General features: G+C 34.1%; 1 protein-coding gene across 9 annotated transcripts in view; it reads right to left on the bottom strand.

Moving 5' to 3' along the window:
• DPH6 (diphthamine biosynthesis 6) overlaps positions 1 to 27,707 on the bottom strand; it is a 179,219-nt gene that overhangs the window by 16,749 nt on the left and 134,763 nt on the right. For 8 of the 9 annotated variants that reach the window (XM_042863530.1, XM_042863538.1, XM_042863549.1 and 5 more), the window contains one exon: positions 21,037 to 21,442. In XM_042863530.1, the coding sequence (XP_042719464.1) occupies positions 21,037 to 21,442 (406 nt within the window). Of the gene's footprint in view, positions 1 to 21,036; positions 21,443 to 27,707 lie in introns of those variants that run through there. The other variant, XM_042863590.1, reaches the window with a different exon arrangement.

Genomic DNA, 27,707 nt, shown 5'->3' with positions numbered 1-27,707 from the left:
TTTAAATGGGTGTCTGGTTAATTGAGTTATTATTGCAGACAACTGCACTGCATAGTCCCTCACATTAAATGATCAGCTAACCCTTGCTATTCAAAGTTATTCCTGAATGGCTTTCCAGTCTTAACAAACCAGCTTCAAGTGGAAATACAATCAGTGTTCATGCAGAACAATGTAACGCTTTTAATTTCAGAATGATTTAGGCACACTTTATTCAGATACAGTGCTGTGTATTTGTCTAGTAAACTTTAGGCACACTTTGTGGAGAGATATAGTGCTATCTGTTTGTCTGGTAAGCTTTTCCTTATCACTTCTATTGCTCAGAAGAATTTAGTTTTAAAAATATGCAGAATAGAGAAGTTTGCAATTCAGTATTTCTAGCCTAAGGGAAATTTTAAAGCAAATAGATCAGCTGCTTAAAAGCAGTTATAATTAGAAAAGAAACTATATAAACTGGAAGCGTCTTACCCAGATCTACTACTTTGCAGTCTTCTTTTCCAGTTTACCTTTGCAACTGCAAGAAAGTGAATTGTCTTTGCATTTATTGTTGCTGTAGGGCTAAATTTAGACTTCAGACCAAGCTTAATTTTAAGTGTTAAAAACAAAGAAGCTTTTCTTTGACATTTGACTTTGACTTTGAAGCTTTTCTTTAATTAAAATAAAGGAAGCTATTTAAATCTGCCCAAAGACATGCACAGCAGAGGTTGTCTTAGTGGCAACACTTGCAGCAACATGTACATAAGGAAGTCAAATAGATGAATCATATACTCAGCTGTGCTTCAAGCACATCACATCCAAGCTATATGCACATGCTTATACTCCTGAAGAATCAAATTCACCTTAGACTAACAAAAACAAACAAACAAACAAAAACCCCAAACTGAACAAGGAAACAAAGCAATCACACACACAAAAAACCTCAAAACTACCAACAACAAACAAGCAAACAAACAAATGTCAAAGAACCTTCAAACTCAAATAGTTTAGAACAGAATTAAAGAAAATAATTCTGACTCCACTCTAAATTTGGAAAATTTGGAAAATTTTCAGGCACTACACTCATCAACATTGTCAACTTTACCTACAGTTACATAACAATATTAACTGAACACATTCCCCTATTTTAATAAACTGAATCAATGCCAGCCAGTTGGCAGTTTTTGCTTTAATTTCTGATTTCACTGAAGACTGATTAACTATCAATTAATAACAGGTCTTTCAATCCTGACAGTTTTCTGTCACCTTTGAATCAATCAAATGTCTTCTAGATTAAGTCAGCCAGGCAGAACAGAGCTAAGTTATGCTGTTTCAAAATAACTCAAGGAAAGGAATCACTACTTTTAAAGGAAATCCATGTAGGGTCCAATATGAACACCTTATTTGTTATAAGCATCATGAAAATAAATTTAAATTATATAAAATAAAATTAAACATAAAATAATGTTAAACATAAAATTATGTTTTTATCCAGGACACAAAAGATGCCTCAATACTGAATATTATGTGACTTCTAAATAATTGGATATTATCATATGGTGGGAATTAAATGGTTTTATGAAGAACTATTTTGAGATTGAGTACTCTTCAATTTTTCTTGGAGTACTAGTCAAATTTGCATGCTATCTTCACCTAATGCCAATGAATCAGTGCCAAAACCCTACGCAACGATTAGCTTTAGTCTATCATATTATGAAAAAAAAAAAACACAGATAAAATATTCTGAGAGAAAGACACAGTTTGGCATATGTTTATACTACACTACATCTGACATGTCTGTACTTGAAAAGATTATAGGAATATGACTTTGATATTAGTTCTGATAATAAGAAATAAGTGTATGCAACTAACTCTTGATAATACTCCATTGGTATGTTAATGCTATTATGAATTCTATTCTTAATTTTGTTCTAGAATTATGAATTCTACACCCTATATGATTGCAAAATTAGTCTTAAATATACCATGTTTGAAAAGTCTGGCCTAAAGCTATGGCATTCTTCATTCTTAGTCTTTGATCTGTATCACAATCATAGAAACCATTTTAACTGACAAGGCTTAATTCTTTCATGCTAAGAGTAGAGTATATTCCTTTATTTATATATCTGTTCATTGACTTACATGGAACTGAAGTTCCAGTTATCCAGGCCAGTATCTACCACTTCAAAGATTGTTTTACACATATGTTGTAAGCCAAGATTTTTTGTTGCTCAACAGCATGTCAGCTCAGTGGAATAAAATATTTTCTAAATCAAACACATTGTTAGGAAATAAACCAAAAGACTGAAACCAAACAGTCAAAAGAAAATGACATATATGCCCTGCCTTATCTATGGCACCACAAATAAAAAAGCAATAGTAATTTCACCTTTGCAGGATGAGTAGATGTGTTTCATTTTTGTATCAGTTATGTTTTTATGTTTACTGTTCTATTCCTAGTACTACTGAGGCATATTTTTAGAGGTGATATGATGGAAAGTGATTTGGTGCCGATATAATTCATTAATGCTTTTAATTTCTTCACTTTCAAAACAGAAGGCAAGATAGAACAAAATTAAAACTACTTAAAATTTGACATTATATATTAGATTTTTCTATTCTTAATTTATCTTTTAAATTTTATGCCATGTTCATTGGAATTTTTAAACTTTCATAAGCATATTTTGTCTTAAATCCTGCACATAACTTCTCCCCAGAGCAAAATATCCTGTGAGGAATAAGCATAGAATCATAGAGGGGTCTGGTTTGGAAGGAGCCTCAAGGATCATCAACTTCTAAAGCCCTGCCACAGGCAGGGTTACCAGCCACTATATCAAGTACTGACTTAGATTGCCCAGGGCTCCAGCCACCCTGGTGTTAAACATCTCCAGGTATGGGGGATCCAAAACCTCTCCAGGCAACCTTTTCCAGCACTACACCACTCTCTCAGTAAAAAACTTCCCTGACATCTAACCAAAATCTCCCCTCCTTTAGTTTAAAAGCATTGCCCCTTTTCCTATCACTATCTACCCATGTAAAAAATTTATTTCCCTCACATTTGTAACTTTCAATACTGGAAGGCCACAATGGGGTCTCACAGCCTTCTCTTTTCCAGGCTTCCTTCCGTCTATCTTGGACACAGTAATCCAGCTGGGGCCTCATGAAGGCAAAGCAGAGAGGGACAATCACCTCCCTGTCCCTGCTGGCCAACCCTCTTCTGATGCAGCCCAGGATAAGATTGGCTCTCCAGGCTGCAAGTACACACTGCTGGCTTATGTTAGGTTTTCCATTAACCAGGGCCCCTGAGTTCTTCTCAGCAGGGCTACTCCTTTCAAGGATTTCTTCTCTCAGTTTGTATACATATTGAATACATCTTTTGAGTTGATAAACTTGAATAATAACTTGTATTCTTTTTGAAACCATTGAAGTTAAATCAAGTACAACTCAGAATTCTCTGAAGATGATAAGCAGATGAAATAGAATGGAGGAATACAGTCCTCCAAAAAATAATTTGTTCAAGAAAGCAGTTGTTCTCTCCATTGATTTTATGAGAACCGGTGTCAATATGTTGTGTAAGAGACTATTTTGTGACTGTATGACACTTCCCAATCTGGATTTTACTACTTACAGTGGTTCCATCATTTACAACCATTATAGAGAAAAAAAAAAAAACAAACAATTCAAACCACGAAACAAACAAAAAAACCTTTCTTTCTCAGGCTCTTTTAAAAGCATTGATTATGTTTGTTGTTTTTTTTTTTCCATTTTGCCACCAAGTCTCTTTCTTGTTTTCTATGTCTCAGTGAACTCTAATCTTTCACTGCCATAACAGTATTTAGGAGAAAAATAGGAGGAAATAGGAGGAAAACACTCACTGTATTCAGGAAGAAAATTAAAGAAATAAAATCAGAGAAGAAACAGAAAGTAACCAGAGCAAATATCACAAATTTAACTATCAGGAGCAAACCATGTTTTTTATCTAAAATTCTGATTGCTAATCTGCAAACTATCACTAAATATCCTACTTAACAAAATGAACTCACACTAACCTTAAAAGCTGTCCATAATTTTAATGGCAAACAAGAAGGTTCTAAGTTTAAAACATACTAATTTCAATTTTAAAAATCTATCCTTACCCTAACTATTACTCTGTGGTCGCAATGTAAATGACTGTGTGTTTCACTGAGGTGTAATTAATAGTTATCAAAAGATAAAATACTACTTATATAATGAGAATGGAAGAGTAGCAACCCCAACAAAAAAAGAGAAATGTCAGAATAATGGTGACAAAGCCAACCTTATTCCTCTTCAGATCAGTGTGTTTTTCATAAAAGGAATTAAAAGAAAAAAGACCTAGGAGTGTAAAAAAGGTCTGACCTGAAGAAAATCCTGACTCCACTAAAGTCAAAGGGCTTTTTACCACTGAATTAAGTAAAACCACAATTTCATGAACTGTGTATGTTTAATTTAAATCTGTATACATCATCTTCCTATTATGCCTTTTTTCACTTTGGAAAAGTGCCTGTGCAGGAGAGTAGGCTGCAGAAAATATTTGGCAAGAATTCAGTAGACAAAAGTTCAATTTCTGTTACAGGCTTACTAAGAAAACCTGAATTAGTCACTACTTTTGTCTCCTGTCTCTAGGCTCTTTCTACAAAACACAGTTGGACAGTGCTAAACTCTTTTCTCAGGTACCCTGCAATTAAAAGATACAATTGTGCTACATCTAGATATATCTTTTTATTGTACTAAAAACATTGTCTACTAAATTCCATGATAGACCAATGTAATATCCTTGAAGGCACAAGAAAAAAAAAAATGTAATGAGAATACATAAGAAAGAAAAATCAGCTGATAATGGTTTGATGATAATAGTGGCAGCTATTAAAAAGATTTATCTTTAAACAAATAACAAGAAAATAGTTGAGAAACAGAAGGTCAAAATACAATTCATATGCTTAATAAGAAAAAGCCAGAACAGTGGAATTTCTACTTCCAGGTAATTCTTTGCTACAGTAAATTTCACGTTATTTTGGAAATGTCACTAATGCTGCATTTAATGAAATTTCAACAAGCTCTGCATGGACAGAACACTGAGCAAGATGACAGCCTTTCTGTAATCACTAACAGTTTGAACTTACTCCAGGAGTTATAATTTTTTTTGGTCCACAGCCTACAGAATGGCTGTAAACTATCTGGACTTTCATTTCAGCTTCAATCTTGCAATACAGTCTGTGTGAAATGTTCCCTATGGCTACAAGTTTGACTCACTTCAGCAGAAGGTCATGATTATGCTTTTAGGGACAACAAAAGGTTTTCGTAAATTTTAGATAAATTCTATTTCTTTACTTTATTCATTATTTGACTTTTTATGAGATTTATGAGATATAAAATCTGTGATCCATAAAGAAGGCAAGCAACAGCAATCACAGTCAAACAGCTTTACTCAACCTAGTGAACTAGTCAACTCCAGTTCACAGCTACAGGATGAAGCTCAGGGGTTGATCAAGAAAGTTACCTCAAACACCAGATTAAGACACCCTCAGGAGCTTTAAGATCGCGAAACAGATTAATGAAGCTGATGCAATTAGTTCCAAACATGCAGAAATATTTAGCCTGTAGGAGGAGATAAAGATTCATATCTGGTCAAAGAACATTTTTCAAATGAGATAATATGGAACTGTCACTTTGCAAACAGAACACTACTAGTCAATCAAGAAACTATGGCTGCAGGAACACCAGCAGCTGTTTGGCAAAATAATGCCTAATGATTACAGTGTACCAGCAAATCTGTTTTTTTTTTCAGTGAAGGTGATCAGTGTGGGGAAGTGCTGTTCCATGAGGATTTTATTAAGATTTCTAAAGTTGTAAAAAGATGTAAAGTTGTAAAGTTTTTCGAAAGAGTTCTAAATGATCAGAAAGTACTTGTTACAAATTGGTACAAATTGATACAAATTACCAGACTTGCAGTTTATCTTGCAATTATATGAAAATTATGCACAGTTATTTCATTCTGGTGTAACTCAGCCTTTGCAAGAAAAATTATGCATCTCTTGTGAGAGTCCTCTAAGATTAACAGACTTCAGAACAATGGAGGAGAAGCAGTTTGTCAAATACAAGATCCAAGAGCATAGGGCCAACATTTGCTTTCCGTTACTTTAAATAGTGCAAGTAGAATATTAGAAAATGAACTTGCAGAATCCTGAGCAGAGACTGTCAATGCCAGTGTCTATTTTAAGAAGAGAAAGACACTTCAAATGCTAGACACTGCAAAGTAAGAAGAAGCCAAGATGAGTTTGCTAAGCTGCAATCAGATGCGTTTTGCTTGAAAACTGAATGACATAAAACATGTTCAAGACAGACTTCATAACACTGAAAACTTAAAATGAACTCCAAAAACCAGTGAGCTTGAATCCCAGCTTAGGAGAAAATATTTGAAATTTCTTAAAAATTCAGAATGAAAGTGTCAACAGCCTGCTTAGACAAATAATGTACACATGAAAAACACAAAAAACGTGAAACAGTTCAGCAAGAAAAAGGTAAAAAGAAAACTCTAAACTACCTATAAACCATAGTTAAAACAGTACGGTCTGAAATGTAAAGAAAGCAGACTGTGTTGCTCTACTGATATGATTTTGTGTTTCTGTGGTCTTTTTATGTTGTCAGATTGTTATTGGAACTATGTGAATGATGCAGAAAAATTTCAACAGAAATCAGCAACAGAAGCCATAAATATTAGAAAGAGTAGGGACAATGGCAAAGAAATTCCAGAGAGCGAGGACTCTGATATACAACTTTCATTTCTAAACTTACATCGCCTATTTTAATCCAGTGAACATTGGGAGTGAGAAGAAACAACTGTCACCTAAGTGTTTTCTTAAACATATAAATATTAAAATCTCACAGGACCTGAATGACATCCTCCTCTGTGTAATCATGTAATTATGACAGAATCATGCAAGCAAACTCAGAAGTAAGCAGAGGAATTAAATTGAAAGGGGCCAGAATCATCCTTCATTCCTTTCTAGCAACAGTCAGCAGCCACAATGACAGGAAAAATGGCCAAAAATTAGAGGTGGCTGAGATGGTATGATCAGGCTCCCATTTAATTATCTGCTTGCCCCTACCGACCTTTCCACCCATCGCATTCCCTCAACATCCTCTCTTAATTTTCTTCAGTCTTGACTATGACCATCTATTTTCAGGAAACAAAGTTTTTCCTTTCCAAATACTGTAGGAATTAAATATATGAGTGGGGAAAGGAAAAGAATTCTGTGGTTTAAAATTTTTAAACGCTTTCTGTATTCTAAGATAATATTAGGATCAATTGACTGACAAGTGGAAAATTTTCTTGGCAGAGATGGGAGCCAGAGGAAATTAATGTTCACCTGTATATACAATGGTGCATACATACGTACTTTAACTGTAAAATGTTCCTACCCTTTCACATCTAGTCTAATATTCCAAGCAGGGATAAATAAAACTGACTTGTAAAACGATAAGGAGAGGAAACACAATTTTATATAAGATTTTTTGCATTTAAAAAATATCCATTTTTACATCAATTTTTCCAGTAGTTATTAAAAATGAAAATTTTATTGGTAAAAATAACAGAAATGTATTAGTGCATATTTTACCTTTATTAATAACCATACATTGGAATTGTATATTTTAGTTTTGTAAATGTTATTTTACTGTAATGTACTAAAGAATCTACAGTATGTGACAAGCTTTCATTAGAAAAACCAGACAAGTGAAAGTGAAGAATTCGCTGTAGAATATCTTAAGTTTCTAAAAGGAAGAAAATGATAAATCAAGTCTAAATTAAGTCTCTCCTGAGGATCTACACTCACTGTACTTTATCTCTGCATCCTGTTGGATGCCTAAGCATCAGCTTTCATTTTATTTGTATGGAAAAGTTTGAAATATCTTTATTTACATTTTGGAAGTAAAATTTCAACTGTTTAGGAGAATAACAAGAAAAAAAAAAAAGAAAATATGAATATTTATAAAAACACATTGTAAAGACATAAACAGTACAGAAAAATGAATAAGCTATTGTGCTTTTAAGCACAGAAAGTATCTAAGGCATGGTAGATAACCTTTTTTTAATACTATTAATTGGTTGTTCAAAATGCATTCATTTTGCAAGAAGTGTTTCTAAGGCTAAGTTGCATGTTTAAATTGTGTTTATGGAGGCAATGAAAAAAATTTCAGTTTTCAATTAATTTTCTAATTTCCACTTATGCCTTAAGGTATTTGTCACAATCCTCTAGCTACTAGATACTTAGTTTTTCAGGCATGTTAAAATTCTGCTGCAGGATTCTTATTGTTTCAATTGTCTTTATATGGGGCCACTTTTAGAAAGGTAATTTTAGACAAGCTTCAGTTCAGAAAAGTGCACACAGATTTAATTACTTTATGGATGGATGAGATATGTACATACATACTCACCTAGTGCCATGATTACTAGATCAATTTTCTTAAACACACTGATTTATAACTCTTTAAAATAACTGTTTCAAATCTGTCAATTTGCAATGTGTGCGCATATACATGTGAAGAATTTATAATCACAGAACTGTAGGGGTTGGAAGGGACCTCCAGAGATCATCGAGTCCAACCCCCCTGCCAAAGCAGGTTCCCTACAGCAGGTCGCACAGGTAGGCATCCAGACAGGTCTTGAACATCTCCAGAGAAGGAGACTCCACCACCTTCCTGGGCAGCCTGTTCCAGTGCTCCGTCACCCTCACTGTAAAGAAGTTCTTGCATAATGCTGTACATGTTACTGTTGTATAGTGCCCCTGCTTCCCAGTTGACACGATGCCAGTATATTCTAACAAGTGATAAAATGGTATTTCCTGCAGCTTCCCCTTATTCTCTTAAGGTTTCAATTTCATTTGTTATTTTGAAGGGTTTTCTGAAAAATAATAATTCATGGCTATTTTGTATTCTAAAGAAGTGATTGATATTTACACTACAAACCACATTATCTACGGGTGTTTTGCAGTAAATGAAACATAATCATTTCTAATCATACCATCTTGCCATTCTTAATTGATGACATGAGGTTTACTGTAAGAATCATTTAAACAACAATATTAATTATCAGTTGATTTTATTCAAAGAATAAAAGGCTAAATTAGTACTGCCATAGTTCAATTTTGTATACCATAAAGTGAACGTACATAAGCTGTTTAATGCTCTATTTTTAAACTACAAGGTAATGAGTCAGCAAAAACCCTGAAAATACACTGTTAATTTCCTCTTTCTCACTCTACTATTCTGGCAAAATTTTAAATTAATGATATAAGTACATGAAATCAATGTGAAAGAAGGTTATTTGCAGGGCAGAACCCTAAATACACACACATTAAGTTTTGTGAAAGACTGCTTTTGTAAGGACAGAAGAGAAAATCTTCTGAAAAACTTTAATAAATCAAACAAAATCTAAATTCAGTAATTGTTCTCAGTGCTTTATATAGGAGACCACGAATTTTCTAAGCAATCTGGTGATCTTGCACAAATACCAGCTAAATTTATGGAATCAAAGAGAGGACAACAATGACATGTTTTCAAAGTCTACTTAATCAAAGAAACTGAACATTTCAAATGGCTTTGAAATGTTCTGCTTACAAAACAGCCCATCATTACAAAGTAATAACTAATTAGTTATTTTGCATGATGAGAGGTGACATTACTTTTGTATCTATTCAACAAATTAAAACCAAACTTAAGACCTCATCATGCAAGGCATGTTCATAATAATCACTAACTTGCATATTGCATCAGAAGTGCTTCAAAAAAATCCTTCATTTTGCTTAAGAATCATGATCTAAAGCAAAGCTGAACTACTTACCTCCTTCATAAAAGATAAACCACTCGAGCTGTTGACTATATCCCTATTTTAAAAGGATTCCAGATGTCTCCATGCAATGGAAAGCACTCAACAGTTCACATGAGACGTATAACTATTTCATTACATCAAGAGTCTAAAGAAGGATATTTTCTATTAATATACTTATTATCTTCCTGTTAATAAAAAACCGTTCTTTCTAAAATTTCAACAACAACCATCAGGATGTGTTGCTTGTAGACTGGTGTGAGGACTAGGTATGATCTATCATGTTTCTTTTGGCTTTATGCCACTATTTTTCATCTGAAAAAGTATTAATGGCTACTAATTTAATAAAAAAAACACACCCAGTAGAATCCAAGCTTTGAATTACTCTTGTACTCTGCACAGTTTTGCTCACTACTTGCTACCTATCATATTTTCTGTACAGATCAACACATTTTTTAAAACAGAAGCTTTTTCTTAATAATGCTGCTTGTTATATTCTGCATTCTATATTCTCACATCTCCTTTTTCTGGATCTAGGAAGTTTAGACTGCTGCTGGTTCTTACATCTTGTTTTGTTGCAATTGGTACACTGTATCTGCCTCAAGTTTCACTCTTCCACACTGCTGAAATTCTTTCCCAATGACGTTAATAATGTAATTGCCATTAATTCCAATATATTAGGATTTCCTTTGCCTAAAGGACAAAACATCATTATCAAATGATGTTTGGTGTTCAGATTTATTCCAATTTAACAGTCCAGGTTCTCAGTACTTTCTGAAACTTGGGCTTGTTTTACGTGTCTTGGCATGTGATACATGAGAACAGGGATCATTCTTCAGAAGAACTAGAGATTGCAATATCTCTCAGTATGATCGCTCTGGTTCAAAAGGGCCAAGTTCTTGCCCTAATTACATAGCTCCTCCTGGCTAGTGAATAATACTCTTCCATTAATGCCTGGACAAGTTTTATTTGTGTGCCAGAAAACAAAAACAAGTTTTCCTATGTTTTATTTTACTATGGAAAATATATATAAGTCTTACCATCTAACAGAAGATGTCTGCTTTTTTCTCCTTAATGGCGTAGTGGGAAGAACTGACTGGATATATTTTAATTAAGATTAAGATAACTAATTGAGGGTTTCAAGCCAACTCAGTGCTAAAAATATACCAAATATTCTTTATATCAAATATTCTTTAATATGACACAGTGTACCCTGGAATTGTTAAGTCTCCTTAGTATAATTGCTGACTTTGAATAGGGTTGTGGTGAAAATTCCGGAATGCTTTTCAGCCTGTCTGTAGTGTATTCATTGAAAAGTGAAACATAACACAAGGAAAATTGTAAAAGAGCATTGTATGCAGTCTGCTTAGAATAACTTCCACCTAACACCAAACACCAGAATATTCCTTCCAATTAATACCCGTCAAAGACATTTTTTAAGAAATATCATGCGGTAAACTTTATGTAGAGCAAGTATTACAGCACTAATCTCCATGGCCAGGAAGTATTAGACAACATGTTTCCTATCAAAAGGTAATCTTAATGTGCTTAAAAATTTTGCAAAACTCCTACACATTTTCAAACAAGTTAAGCCAAAAATGACAAGCAGTGCTTTTAATGAAAGCATTGTTAAATAGCTGAGGTTTACGCATCTGAATTTTTAAAGGTATTAGATGAATAGTTCAAGTGATTTGCATACAACGATGGTTAAAGACAATTACCAAGAAAAAAAGATATTTGAGTTTAGAAGAAAAGTAAACTTTAAAAGGCCTAATCTAAAGATAGAGATCCTGATTATTTATGTTACTGTTATAGTTTGAGTGACCAAAATACCTGATTAAATCACAGCAGGTAAGCTATGCTACATGTTATGAAAGAAAATAATTCCAATCACATTCTATGCAGTTAATGCAAAGAAAAAATAGAGTAATCAGCTAAATTAGAACATATTTATCTTCATGTATATATATCTAGAAAATACCTTAGGCGTACTTCAATTATTCATGCTCACTATAGAAATGACAAGATCCCTTGACAATTCTATAATTATATAGTTATACCCAACAGAAGAGCAATCTCAGAACAGATTTGATCTCATAGCTCCTTCTGAAACAAGGCATGCATTTCAATGAACAATTCTTCAGTGCTCTACTTACCTGGTCTCACTAGAACGCTTCCTATAAACAGCACCTGACTTTGAAAGTTGCCTAGCATCTGTAAACTTCAGCCAAGAGCTTCAGGAAAAATAAAGCTGTATAATTTTACCATTTTGTATGAAGATAGCAAGTCACTTAATGCTTTTGTAAGATGTAAAAATGCTGTTTGTATATTTCAAATGTACATCCACAGCATCAATGTATGGATGTGATATTCTTGAGAGTAAAACAAGTGAGATGCTGTTTCAACCCAATAGCTTGTATACTGAATCATACTGAAGAGAATAATACACCAGGAAAACAGATCTAATAATGTATATTTTTTGGAGTTCTTTTTTTCATCTCTCTCAATTATTCAGTGCTCTGGAGACAACTTTACATTTTAGTTCTATATAAGGGAAAATACTTTTAAAAAGAGATGCATTTGTTTTGTTTTTAATTCCTTTGCTTTACTTTTTAAATAAAGATACATAATAATGCTTAAATGCCAGTTAAGGAAGTAAGATATGAACTATACATTTCAATCAGCTTCATCAATAAAATTTTCAGAAAAAAATTGCAAAAGCAATATTGTGGCAATTATTTTCAGACCCATAGATGTGAATATCTATCTTCTTTTCCAACCTAAGAAAACAACGTTTTTTAAGATTTCAGTGAGACATAATACTAGAGTCACATCACTGACGTTGTGGGCCACAACCACAAATAGAGTTTATTCACAGTTACACTACATATTGCCTCTTTTGAAGAACTTCTGTGAAGCAGAATGGCACAATACAGAATAAAAAAAGATTATTTCTTCTTACATATTATTTTTATTATATATATTTAAGGAATAATAATCCAATTTTATGAAATAGCCTAGGAATTCAGCCAGAAAATAATGAAAGAAATATGCATGAGATCATGTACCAATCTAACTTTCATTAGCATCTGCCAATATCTTAAGAACCTTACGAACCTAAATGTCTATATAATATGACAAATGTTTGCAAGAGCAACAAATCTACTCTTCACTGAGTCATTAGCTTGCAAAAATATTCTTAATCAAAATTCTCCAGTCATACAGCATACAACTTTATACCAGACAATTCCATCATTGCCCTGAGAGACAGCACACAAAAAAATACACTATGTAATTGCTGTCTACTTTACTCAAACTTGTACTGCTTTACTTTTTATGCTTTCCTGCACACTTTGAATTTACACTACTGATATGAAAATGTTGAAGAGATAACAGGGCAAAAATAAAAAATACTTTTAAATAAAGAAAAAGCCTCCAAAATCACCTGATAAAGATGAAGTTGTTCTTCCTTATTAGTAACTCATAGAGCTCAAAAAATGTGAAAATATAAGCTTTTGGTCTGTAAAAATGAAAATAATCTGACTTTAAGGACAAGTATGGACGTTTCTCTCAAGGAATCTGATAATTAAGAATCTCACTATCATGCTTTTTATTGCTACTTAATGATAAAAACTAACAAAGTGTTCTGTATTTTTCAGAAGAAGAACATATCTCTGATAGGAATGAATTCATGGAATGCATTGCATTTATATGCAGAGCTTATCTTTAAGTTTACCTACATAAATGTATTGAGTCTCCTTAGTGCCATATTCTCTTTATCAAAAAGTATTATCACCTATTAATCTGTTTCAATGAGGGGAAAAAAAATAGAAAAAGAGAGCAAAGAAAAAGAAAACAAGAAGAGAGACATTACTGATTCCTTTGCTGAAAAACTCAAAAACACATAATGTGAAAACATGGTAGTGAGCACAAAATAACCTATAAATGTATCTTAGATTTCAGTAGCAGAATTCAGAAAGAAATGTGACATTGTACACAGGTAGCTCTAAAACAACTGCATTGGTATAGCTCTGTATCAAAGTGTTTATTCCAACATTGAGTGAATCAGTTGAAGAACTTATTTCAATTTAAAGTTTTAGCCAAGGTTTCCATATACAGCTATGCAATACATAACCTTCAGATATCACATGCTTTGAGTAAGAAGAAGCTCTAACTTTGGCACCTGCCCTAGGCACCAAGTGATTAGAAAATGAATTTCTTATTCTAAAAGAAAAAAGGCCACTGCTCTGAAATAGGAACTTAATATACTTTAAAGTGAGTCCAGGTATAATACACTTTCCTATGAAAATTCATTCAAGAAGCAGCATTATTTAAAAAAAATATCTGCAAGTCTTTGATAACCAACAAAAAATTATTTCCCCATATTTTTATGAGATGTTCACAGTGAAGTGTAGTAGGTATAGTAACAACATAGCCTTGAAAACAGATACAAAAACTTCCAGCCTTTTAGCAGTAATTTAATATATTAGGTCCTTCAGCTGGATATTTTGGATAGCAATAACAAGATTACAAAGCCACCTCTGTAGCCCAAGACCAAATTTAACTGCTTTTACCCTTTTAAAATGTCATTTCAAACACACTCATGAATCACGTCAGTGTTTCCTAATTGCTTATATATATTATAGTCTGATTCATTTCCCCAAGGACTAATTTAACTGGTTTTTTTTTTTCTCTATTTTTTGAGTAGCAACATAGTTCTGCTGCTTGAAGAATTATACTTGAAATATTCTTTGTTCTCTTAACAGAAAACCCAAAGAATGTATAGTGAAATTTTCCTCTTTCAGTTTGGCAAATTCTCAGATTTTTCTTTTAGCCTACATTAATAAGATTTGGTAGAAAAACTGGCTCAGTTTTTAGTCTTCTTCAGACAGCATCATGATATTTTAAAAATATTTATGTGTGGCCAAATTATCTGTTGGCCACAATAACTACCTCATTAATCAATGATTGCAAAGATGGTCAGATACGAATAAAATTTATTTCTAACCACAAATTGTAGCCTACCATAAGTGCTTTCCTAGTTAGTACAAAATGTAGAAAAAAACTGCCTTCAGTTCTGCACAATGCATTAACTACGTAACATACCAAAATGGTTCCAAAGAATAGGAAAAAATACTGGTAATGAAAGAAATTGTTGATTGTGAACAGCTTGCTTTGATATAACAACATCTGTATGGCTGATTGCGGAGAAGAACTTGATAGTGGCCTATGAATATCTGAAGGATGTTAACAGGAAGAAAAAGGAGTATCTGTGTTTCACAGGTAACAAACTGAAACAGGAACTAGCAGGTACGATTAAAGCTATGGACATTGGGATCAAAGAAAAATAAGAATAAGATTAAAGAAAACTTTAAAAAATGGACTAAACAGCTGAATGTTGAAAGGGTGTCCTTTTATAGACTCTCAGATATTTTAAGGGAACGGGAAAAGGTCATCATTCCGACCTGAAAATTAGGCAATAATTTAACCCCCTGAAACTATGCTGTAGGGATCACTTGTAGATTAACAGCTGGATAATCTGATAGGATATTTAAATTTTTGACGTGTGTTGTTCTGAAGCTACAAGATAAATCTTGGAAGGTACTAGAATGTGGTTTTGAGCATGTTATTACTCTTAACTCCTATTAATTTCAATACTGAAATTCACTCACTGAGTTACACTGGTTTACCTTATGGCAAAAAAGCAATTAGAATTTTCTTCTGGACTGAGGCAATCTATAGTGTCACTTTCCCTACCTACTGAAAAAGGGATCAACAGAGAACTGTAAGATCTGTACTGAACTCCCCCCCTCATAAGTAGTCATAATTATATTTTCATCTCAAAGAAAGGCAAAAGGTGGCATCACATCTGCAATTAGATCCATGTGTGATGAGAGATGCAATACTGAAAATGCTGTTTGCATGTTCTCCACTCTTATTCTTGGAATGTCTGACTCCATGCTCATTTGCTTTATTCTTATTGTACTAGTAGCTAAGGGACTATTAATGAATAAAGAAAAAACACAGTAAGTACACAAGAATCACTGCATCAGCGATGCTGAAATCTAGACAGAAGATAAAAAATACTGTGTTCCTCTGAAGTCATTGCTGCTACTGGAGCTGCTTGCCCATATTTCTGTAGAATGACCAGAGAGTTAAAGCTGCAGAAACTTCTTAAAATCATTGTATCTACTCAATTACTTTTGTTCTTGATTTCCATTTGTTTTGCCCAATATACATTCTATAAATAACCTTGAAAAAACAGATTATTTGACTATGTAACTAGGTATATAGTTGTAAATGTCTGCATCTGTGATTTCTCAGACTCATAATTACACAGACTGCATATATAAAAGTGATATGTACATTTGTACATACATATACATAGCACCTTATATTGTCATTGATATCTTCCTTTGAATAAGTTTTCTTATTTGTTAAAAAATGAAATTCCTCATTCTTGTAAACTGGTAATCTCAGTAAGACAAGAAAGGTTGTGGTACTGCCTTGACAAATTCCTCAGAACACACTCTCAAATCTCAGAAGGCTCAGAAGTACTAATTCCTGGTGTTGTTTCCAACACCTTCACTAGAAATTACATCTTGTCTTCTTAATCTAGATTTGATGTTGCAACTGCTGTGATAATCAGGACATTAAAACTGCGTATATCAAGAAATATAGTTGGATTATGAATCTATTTTTTTTTTAATATGTCTGTCTGTAATTACCCATTAGTTGCTTGGCTTCACTACATGTTCCTTTAGGACAAACAAGAACATAAATATTGAACAATTAATTCAGCTTTACTTTTTTGCAAGATTAGTGCACATAGACATGTTGTTAAAAAATGTACCATTATCTGCCCCTGGTGCACTTCCACTTCTCCAAGATTTACACAGCAAAACTTATGTCTATCAATACTAGAAACCCCATACTTTGGAAAACATTTTCTGCGCAAGGATTCCTAGCTGAATCACAAGGGCTTCCGTTTCCAGAAGAAACAGTCCCATTTCAAGCAAGATTTTTTCCAGTCTGGTTGAACTCTACTTAATTCGCATTCTAATTATTTTTTTAAATTAAGTGTAGTATAGCTGAAGCTTGATAAACGTTTGAGTACAAACAGCCTTTTAGTTCTAAGCATTTACAAACTAGAGCCACATTTTAAACTGGTTACATATTCATTTTATTGCTGATACCAGACTGTATTTCTATTCCTGTTTGCTTTTGCGTTTTTATATTCTCCCTTCATTTTTTTCTGTAGTATTAAAAAGGGATTATGTAATATGATGTTCTGGTGAATGCAGAACCTTTTCTACTCCCTAATAAATATTCAAAAATATTTTGCATACATCTTGTGAACAAGGCTTGTGAAATCATAATGGGATGATTTATGAGCATTCAACTTCCCTATACTGAAGTATAATCTAGTCAAATGGATGGTATAGCAAATCATCCTGACACATTTATATTAATGCATATTTAAATGAGAACAAGAAAGAAATAGTCAAATTTATGTTAAAGACTTCTAAAGGCTTAACAGCATCTTACTAAATACGTATGTCAGCTTAATCTAATCCTCCTACTTCTGTGCGTTCTGCAGTCTCAGCATGGTGTCCATAATGCTCTCATATGTTAGCAGGGATTGCTTCTCAGAAGTTCGCCATCAATACTACACTTAGTTCAATAAAACTTTACATCTGGTCTTTGGATGACAGAAAGCTGTCTGTCTCAAATTTGCATCACAAACCTTTAGCTTCTTTTGACATCAGTAACACTTGCTATAGCAATTTCCAATGATCTGTTACAGTAGAGTGTATATAGATATACATACATATATGTACATACACACATTCTTTGTTCTCATCTTACTGTGTCAGGTACAAACAGGCTTCTCTAATTTATTTGGACTGTTCCTAATAAATGTTCAATTTCTTTGCATCAGAAAAAGCATTAGTCTCATCAGAAACTTATTTGAGATTATCTGTGGCAGCATTCTTTCACTCAAGTGGTTTTAAGTTTTACTCTAAGAAAAAAAAGGTAATTATTTCATTTTCATGCTTTTGCTAGAAGAGATAATACACTATAATTCAACCTCTTTCAAGAATTCTTCTAGGTTATTTACCAATCTTATGACATGATGGAATTCCACCTGAACTTCAGCAAGACTGGAGGAATAGTTATTTCCTCATCCTTATCTTTAATAATTTCTATCTATTCCATTACAGGTACATCTGTCTGATGTGCTTTGCATTAAAAATATTTGAAAAGCAGTGTCTAGCATCCCCTGTTAGGTTATTAATATTATCATTCCCCAGCAGACAATGGATCTGATTGTAGTTGAAAACTCCAAAAGGACAGGTCTACTTGTGGGACTAGCAATGTCTAACACATGTTGAAGATCAAACATGTCAGTAATGGATCATCATACAGATGGTTAGCAACCAGCGCTACCTGAGATGAATTAATAATTGGAACTGAAAAACTGCTCTCTCATTATCATTTGTGTTCTGGCAGCCATATCAAGAGAAGAACATTTTTAAAACTCCATGCATTAGGTTTCAGATTTTCATGATCAGAACATTCCTGCTTTATTCAGTTTCTTAGTAGAACACTTCTCTTTTTGAAAAACAGCTTTACCTACCATTGATCAGTAGTGCAAATAATTTGTGGCAGCCAACTGGGCACAGAAACTAACCTTTGGAAGTAATAGATATTATTACAAAGACATCTACACACTCAATATCTTAGAAAAGCCTATAAAGGCAGGCATAAGCAAATTTCAGCTATCTTCAGAATTGTGAAGACGCATAATAGTTCTACCTTGTATATCAGGACTGTTTCCTCTTGTGACTTGCCTGTCTCATTCTGATTCATGCATCCATGAGCACTCCAGAAGCAGAAGTTGTTTATTTGAACTTGCCTAGGTGTTTTAAATGTAAGCATCTAAATTTATTAATGAATAATAAGGTAATGAATTAAACTTCTGGGTAATAAAATCATCACTTTTCCTGTCATGGTGCTGAATCCAGATTTAGGAATAAGGCTGAAAAGTTAATGGCTATTTGTAAATGAAACTTGAGGGCCACTTTAAAGCGGAAAAAGGACATAAAAATATACTACAATAAACTGAAAGAAAGTATGGCCATGGGAGCTTAGCAATCTCTGAACAGTTAAAATACTGTAAGAATCAAAAGGAAGGTCTGATTCAGGTATACAGCCTATAGGGACTCTAGAGTTAAACCAAACTATTTTATCTTGCTTATGGACACTGTCTAGGATATAAAGAAATGACTCTTGGAGTCCTTATAAAGTGCTTGTTTAACTGAGTGTTAATATATATTTGAGTACATTTTCAATTATGAGAAATGTAATTACAAATATAGTATAAAAGACAGTCAATGATATATTTCATTAATAGGCTTAATCCTTTTGAAAGGCAAGAAGGTTTCACTGTAGCCTATATGCCTTTCAAGGCACCAAGAACTGGACACTTAAAATATTGCTGTGTCTTAATAATATATTAAAAATTACCCTTCTGGTTCAAAATCATGTTATGTATATACGTAGCAGTCTTGAAACTAACAGTAAAAGACAACTTTTAATATGAGAAATTATGTTCAAATAGCATATTCTTCCCATCACACAAACTTTCTGGAAATTTTTCCTAAGTAGACAAAAGTTATTTCTGAAGTCTTTGTCAATGAATTAGTGCTACTTGTACGTTTAATGTATTCTATATATTCTACAGATTGGAAGAATGTATTTCTTATCCATGAAGATAATGATAAAATTGCTATAATGACAGGAATTATTATGACAGTATAGAGATCTGAACACAACTAGAATGAATATACGAATATCAAAACAACTTTCTATATCTGGGCCATTAGTAGTGTAACATGAATAAAATTGAATTTTCATGCACACAATTTACACATCATATTGTGCAATATATTTAATAAAGCAAATTAAATTTATTTGGAAGTAATTATTTTATGGCCTGAGAAATATAAAAAAGAGAGCAGGCAAAATGATAATGTTAATCCCATGCCAGAAACATGTTTTATCAGGTTTCCTTTTAGCTCTTAAACAAGATGTAGTAAAAACAACAACATTCTGTCAGACTATATGTTCATTTCTTGCTTCCTGGATTAAATATGCTTATGCTATGCCACATTTTTATAGCTTTCAATTCCTGTACTTTAAACCTATTAAACAATGTCAAGTTGAATTTTCTTCAAAAACTGCTGCAGGTTAAGAAAAAAAATAGGACAGTAGAATATTTGAGCACTAACATTTATGTCAGCTAATTAATATGGATCAGTTGTGGTTTGCAAAGATTTTAAAGTGCATGCATATTTGAGACAAATATAGATGAAGGATCTGTTTTAGCTCCTTCTCAGATTGATAGAAAGCTCTTACTGATTTCAATACAAGTATGATCTACCAGTTTTGTATGCCTGACAAATAAAAGAAGCTTTTGTGCTCTTGCATAATATTAGTTTTTCCAAATTGAGTACAGCCAAAAATACAGATGTACCACATAAGAAATAAATCATAGCTGCAACATTGTATTGTTTGTTCTTTATTCTTTTTACTTGATAATGGAATGTGATTTTGAAAAAACTAAAACTGGGAAAAACATTAAACTTCTTCACGTAAAAAAATCTGTCTAATTAACCTGCTAAGAAATTAGCCTATTTCAAAAACTGGCACCCTCTTATCTTGGGATGCAATGGCATTTTTTGTTTCAGAATATTAATATTCCATTATTTAGTCTCCAAAAAGTTCTTGTTAACACAAGACATTTTGTTGTTTGAACATACTTCTATGACAAAAATGGACTACTGCTCAATAATGTTTGAGCAAAAGATTCATGGTCCCTATGTTTGACCCTAAGGCTGCTAGATTTCTTGGCAATTTCTTCTTTATAGAATCACAGAAGAAATCAGATAGAAAGGAAATCATTTAGTCCAATCTCCTGCTGAAAGTCAGGATCAGAAAAAGCAAACTAGAGCTTCAATTTGGACTTGAATGTCTCCAAGAATGGAACCTTTCTATTTGAGAAGTATGCGTCAAAAGAACAAACATATCTTAATTGGGCTTTTCCTTGAAAGGCACTTTTAACTTTTTTTTTCCTTGTAATCAAACCTTACGTAGAGGTAAAACAAATTACATTATGCTTAGTATTAAGACTTGTTTTCTATCCAAAGTCTTACCTGATTGTAACATTCCCATATCAAAGACATCCTTCTTGAAGAAAGCTCTAAACGACAAAGGACTTGCACTGCAATCTTCTGAAAGTTTCTCAACAGCTTGTCCAAACATAGAAACTAAGTCATGAAGAGGTCCATCTAAATCAAGCTGAGAAGTAGGAGGTAAAATCAAGCTCAGGCGTACAGAGACTGATGCACAAGATGCAGAACTGGACTTCACAGACTCACAATCAATTTGGAAGCCCTCTGATAACATCTTCTTTGCAAAATGTTTTCTGTGGAGTGGGTCATCAACTACTGCAGTAACATGCCATTCAATGGCAGCATCTCTAGGTAAGTTAGTTACAACGACCACAGCAAGCATCCCACACTCTGCAGCTACTTCACTATATGCTTCTGGATCGTCAACCTAAAAGATAAACAAAATATTTTGCATATTACATAACTGCTAGAAATTAATGTTGCTCCTATTCAGATGATATATTCCAAAAAAGTATCTACAGTACAGCTATTTCATGGTGGCTGGGTTTTGTTTTTGTTTTTGTTTTTTTTCCCTGTAAAATTTCCTTCATATTTAAGTCATCGAGGAGCCATGAATTTATCTGGCAGTTAATATCTGCTCATTTTTTCTATTTAGACTACCACTATGCCTTTATCATGTAAGGAAATTCTGTTCTTAACATATTTAACAATTAAAAATTTTTTTTTTTTTTTTTGTATATGGCAATTTCTGTCAATTTCAATGAACAAAATTTACATTCTTTAAGGAATAGAAATAGTAGTAAGTAATGAAGCTACAGCAGTGGATTAATAAAATATACGTATTTAGTTCAAAATTTGGAATACTAAAGATACAGCTTAGATATAGCAAAGATTCCTTTCAGACAACTGCGAACAGCAGAATGGTCTAAGTATTGTGTCCAGTTTTGGAACTCCCAACACAAGAACTACACGGAGTTGTTGGAGCAGGTCCAGAGGACGGCCACAAAGATAATCAGAGGGCTGGAGCACCTATGATGTGATGACAGACAGAGAGCTGGGGCTCTTCAGCCTGGAGAAGAGAAGGCTCTGAGGAGACCTTATAGTGGCCTTCCAGTACCTGAAGGGGGCCTACAAGAAAGCTGGGGCAGGACTGTTTATAAGGGCAGGTAGCAACAGGACAAGGGGAAGTGATTTTAAACTGGAAGAGGGTAGATTTAGACTAGATATTGGGAAGAAATTCTTTACTGTAATGGTGGTGAAACACTAGAACAAGTTGTCTAGTGAGGTTGCGAATGCCCCCACCATGGAAGCATTCAAGGCCAGGTTGAATGGGGCTTTGAGCAACCTGGTCGAGAGGGAGGTGTCCCTGCCTATAGCAGGGGGGTTGGAACTAGATGATCTTAAAGGTCCTTTCCAACCCAAATCATTCTATGATTCTATTTTTCTAAATGAACCCTTTTAAAGACAAGAGCATCTTCTCAATAGTGGAATTATTTTGAAAGTTTACTCAGTAAGCTAACTCTGAGAAACTGACCTCCTTTTTCTCTAGTGGTATTAATGAAGCGGGAGAGGTTTTCTTCTTACTTCCTTGTAAGAATCTTAGGATAAATCACATTGGAACATGTTGTTAAGGTATTGGAAGTGAATATAATGTTTCAAAACACTTAAGTGCTATGCCATGAGCCAGAGGAAGAAATTGTCAATTTGCAGTCATGTCAACACAAATCAACTGTACTTAAGTACACTATATAGCATTACCTGTAAAACCTAAAATGAGTTCATAAAAGTATTATCTTGTCCCCATATTCTTGCAAAGTATTCTATTATTTATTTTACAAGAATACACAGAGTAGAGGCCTCAGAATGCAGCTGAGGAATCACCTTGCAGTGGGCTGAAGCCCAGCAGGCAATGAAGCTTTATAGCTACTTGCTTGCTCCTCCCACCCCAATGGCATAAATGCAGAAACTCAGGAACTGACATAAAAGCAGTTTGATAAGTGACGTAAAGAGGAGGAAAAAAGGAAAAAATACAAAACAGTTCATGCAAAGACAATCCCTTAACACCTGTCACAAGCAGACCTATGTCCATCCAGTCTCTGAGCAATGGGTACCTTTCCAAAACCCATCTCCTCATTGTTTTAATCACTGTATAAGGTGTCATATGGCATGGGATATCCCTTTGAACTGTTCAGGTCACCTATCTTGCCTGTGCCTTCCTCAGCTTCTTGTGCACCCCCACCCTATTTGCTGTGTGGGTAGTGTGAGGAGCAGAGAAGTCCTTGATGCAGCTCAGACACTGCTTAGATGTACCTAAAGCATGTCATGCACACTATTTTGTCCAATACACAGCACTGTAAGGGCTGCTATGAAGAAATTCAGCTCCATCCAGGCCAGACACACACTTAGGCGTTCTGTAACCTTGTAGTTAAATTCATATACTCATACACCTATTATACGACAATGTCTACTTATGGAAAACAACTCAATTTTATGATATATGCTCTCAAAAAGGATTAATGTACCTTATCTTTATCTGCTTTTTGAATAAATACATTCTAATTTGAAGAATTATAGGTATTTATAGGTATTTATTCTGTTCAGAAGATATTGTTTGTCTTATTTTTTCCTCCATTTTTAGGAGAGACAATATATATATTAAGTGCTTTTGAGATTAGGGATTTATATTATCTTTGTGTACACAGATAATAACTTTTTTATATATACCAATTTGCTTACCCTGCAGTATATATTGTTTATACTGTCCATTGTCTGATCTCTAAAGGAAAAACAATAACAAGGCAAAACTGTCATTTTACCTGAAGTTGATAAGGCCATATAACTCTCAGTACCTTCAATTCACAAGCTCAATTTTCATCCGCTTGCTCTCAACTTCAAGAGGAAGAAATAATGACACGTTACAGGCATTCACAAGGTTATTGACAAGCATTTTCCACAGAATATCTTTGATGCTTGACCCTTGTGAGCTGTTTACATGAAAAATGCACTTACTTCTATATTAACGATAGTGGAGTCTAATTCTATACCAAACATCTAGCAATTGCTTTAGCATTTCTGTTTTTGATATGGGAACAAAAATAGGGATAATTTGTCTCAAATTGCAGTCACTTCAGTTATAAGAAAATCTCACTGAGTACTGTTTGCTTTCAGTACTTTCATTAGGCAAGCTGGGGCTGTTATTAAGGTACCAACACATAAATGTTATATTAGCACTTAACAGGAGGAGCACACAGTATTCTCCTCTAGGAGATGAATTCTAACCTTGTCAATATAATTCTGCTCTGAGTGCTGTAAAACAGTTTGAAAAGACGAAACACTGGAGTTTTGCACTGAGGGAAAAAAAAAAAAGAAAAAAAAGGTATGTTCATTCAGGCTTAAAGGCCACTTTGCTGGCCCAAGGTGCTGTGGCAGTTTAGAAAAAAAGTCTGGAGAAGCTCTCTCAGGTCACATCAAGCACTAAGACAAACTTTTCTACTTCCCTGTACTTGTCTTAGGTTGTTAAATCAATTACTCACTATTTCTGCTTGCCTTCAGCTGCCATTTAGAATATGAAGAAATACATGAAAATTAAGGCCAGGAGAAAGCACATTTCCAAGTTTAACAAACGAGAATCATTCTGAGTGAAAGACTGTTCATGGTGCACCTGTGCAGTACCATAGCACTCATAACCTTTAGCTTTAGAATTTGCACAAAGCACAAATGATAGAGCTACTGGGGACTAACAATCTTTCATCAGCTGCCAAAAATCATACATAAATACTACTAACAGTGACCTCTCCTGACTTATTTTCAAGAAATCACTGACATTTGTGTTGTACATGGATGCTGCATTTGAGTTACCTGTCAGAAATTTACAACTGTCTTAAACAGCTGAATATCGTTGTGATAGCTTCCCTTGTACATGGGGATGAATATTTATGGGTCTGATAAGAAATTCTAATCATATAATGCTGGAACAATATAAGTTTGTATTAAGAGTGAAAATAAGTTACTCTGTACAATTGATTCTACATTGTCATCAGTGAGACAGCACTTTTTGGCAGATACCTACGGTAATAGGAAGAAAAACATGGATTCAAGGTTATTGCACAAGGATACTGCTGTAGATCATTCTACAAACGAGCACGAGTTTCAGCCTAGTCCTTCTCCCACAGCTTCACAGTCTTGAAAAAGAGCAAGCACAAATTGAGGTAGAGGAAGCAGCTTGGCTTGGCCTATTATTCTTGAAAAAGAAGTGTCAAATAATTCTTGGAAACCTCTGTGAAAATCTTATTAATGAGGTGATAAAACAAGGCCAGACAAAGTTGAAAGCAGTGATTCCTTAAAGTATGTACAACCTGAACTTTACAAATCTCTACAAATTTCATTATGCTGTAAGCGTAGCTGCTATTTAAAGGCATTTGCTCTTAAATAACTATTTCCTGGCTAAGAATTAACAGTACTCAAGTGATTTTCAAATTCATGTAAGAGGGTATGCCTGTAAAAGATCCTCATGTCCTGCTATGAGCATTTCCACAGGCAATTTAAACATTTAAACCAAAAACCAACACTGCAAAGTAAATTTGCACTAGGAATAGTTTGTCCGTCAACAGGAAAAATAAACAGAGTTAAAGATTCAGTGGCAGACTGCTGAGGTCCTATGGAGACGGATATTCTATATCATATATATTTACATGCTCGCATTTCACAGAATCACAGAATTGTAGGGGTTGGAAGGGACCTCCTGAGATCATTGAGTCCAACCCCCCTGCCAAAGCAGGTTCCCTACACCAGGTAGCACAGGTAGGCATCCAGGCAGATCTTGAACATCTCCAGAGAAGGAGACTCCACCACCTCCCTGGGCAGCCTGTTCCAGTGCTCCGTCACCCTCACTGTAAAGAAGTTCTTGCGCATGTTTGTGCGGAACTTCCTATGCTCCAGTTTCTGGCCATTTCCCCTTGTCCTATCTCCACTCAAATTAATTATCATTTAAAGAAGGTTCAAGCAGGAAGTCAGCATACTTCCACTGTGAAGGAGATAGCCTCTAAAAATTAATTAATCTGCAACAATGCCCTCTTCCAGGGATCGATGCAAACTGGATAATCTCAGAGACCAGACTATGACAGGATTCTGATTCTGTGTGAAGTGGTAAATCCCAGGACTTTGAAAAAAGACGTGATATGACAGTGATTTAAAGTGTGCGATTGTCTTATTTACCTGCAATTTTATGATAACAAATTTGACTGATACAATACTACAGTAAACACTGAAAAGGGTCCCATGCTATGTTAAGTAACATTGTGGAAAGCCTTCATGGACTGGTTAGTAGAGAATCACAGTAGATGACAGCAGTCAGAAAACCAAGTAAAACATGATGAATTGTTAACAAAAGAATAGAGATCACAGTGGGCTATGTTACGCCACTGTAGAAATTCACAGTTCATTCACATCTTATATAAAGATACACACCTCTTGATCTCTGATCAAGTTGAAAAAGGTCATACTAGATGCAAAATGTGTTCAGAGGAATACAACAAGGATGATCAAAAAGCTCTGGAAAATTTGAATGAAAATGTTATCCAGCTTCCTTAAGGAGAATCTGACCAGGATTTACAAAGTCATGCATGACATAAAAAGAGTAGATCGAGATAAGAACTGATTGTGCATGCTCGTCTTTCTGTAAAAGAGCTATGGATCATCAAATGACATTAGCAAGAGCATGGTTACAAAAATTACAATAGTGGATGACACTTAAGATTCCTTGACAGAGTTCATGGTTCCAAGAGCATTATATAGATACAAGGGGAACCTGAACAAACATTTAGAATTTAGAGTCAGTAGGGATTATAAAAGAGACATATTAAAAATTCTACTAAAGAATAACTTATAAAATAGTCAATAATTTATATAGTTATTAATGGTTTATACAAGTAATACAATAAATCTAATTAATTTAAATATGAACTGAAATAGTTTGAAGCTGAAAGAACATGAGAGTGGATATATACTTTTCATATTTTTACTGTTCACATCTGCTTAGGACTACTGTTAGGAGTTAGAATACCAAGCAGAATGTTCACCATTATTACTATTCTTATATTGTTACACGAGAATTTATGCAGTACTGTGTTCAGTGAAGAAAAATAACTGGGCTTTCTTGACAAGGCAGGATGAATTTACATAACTAGTCCCTTCCAACATTTCTGTAATTGTTAATATTTATCTGAGTACTCCAGATTGATTTAACAGATTAATAGTGAGCATACAGTCAAGTAAGAGAATACAGGTAACAGCTTTGAAAGGAAAAGTGCTTCTTCAGTCAGTTGAGCAGAGGTATTGGCATCATAGTGGAAGATGCAGAGCTTAATCTGCGTATTCTTGGCCTCCTTCTGAGGGAAGAAGAAATAAAAAGCCTCATCTTCTCCTTTTTCCTGAAGCAGAAGCACAGAGAGAACTGGAACACTGCTTTTGAGGAGCTAAACATATTTTAAATTCTTGCTTATACGGATATAGCATTAGCATAGACAAGCAAACTCTAACACACAGTGCCAACAGTGCCAAGCTTGAGGCTTGTCTGCTTGAGGCAACTGACACAGCAATGTAGATCTTGGGCCCCATTACCTCCAGAGCCACCAAGACTGTCAGCTGTGTTCTAACTCCTCTAACAGGTTCGTACTATGGATACTTACCTCAAA

Source organism: Lagopus leucura, unplaced genomic scaffold (genome assembly GCF_019238085.1).
Source record: "Lagopus leucura isolate 7727_CA_CO unplaced genomic scaffold, USGS_WTPT01 Super-Scaffold_1, whole genome shotgun sequence".
Classification (NCBI taxonomy): domain Eukaryota; kingdom Metazoa; phylum Chordata; class Aves; order Galliformes; family Phasianidae; genus Lagopus; species Lagopus leucura.
Note: the sequence above shows the minus strand (reverse complement) of the source record. Positions and strands in the feature narration are given on the sequence as shown.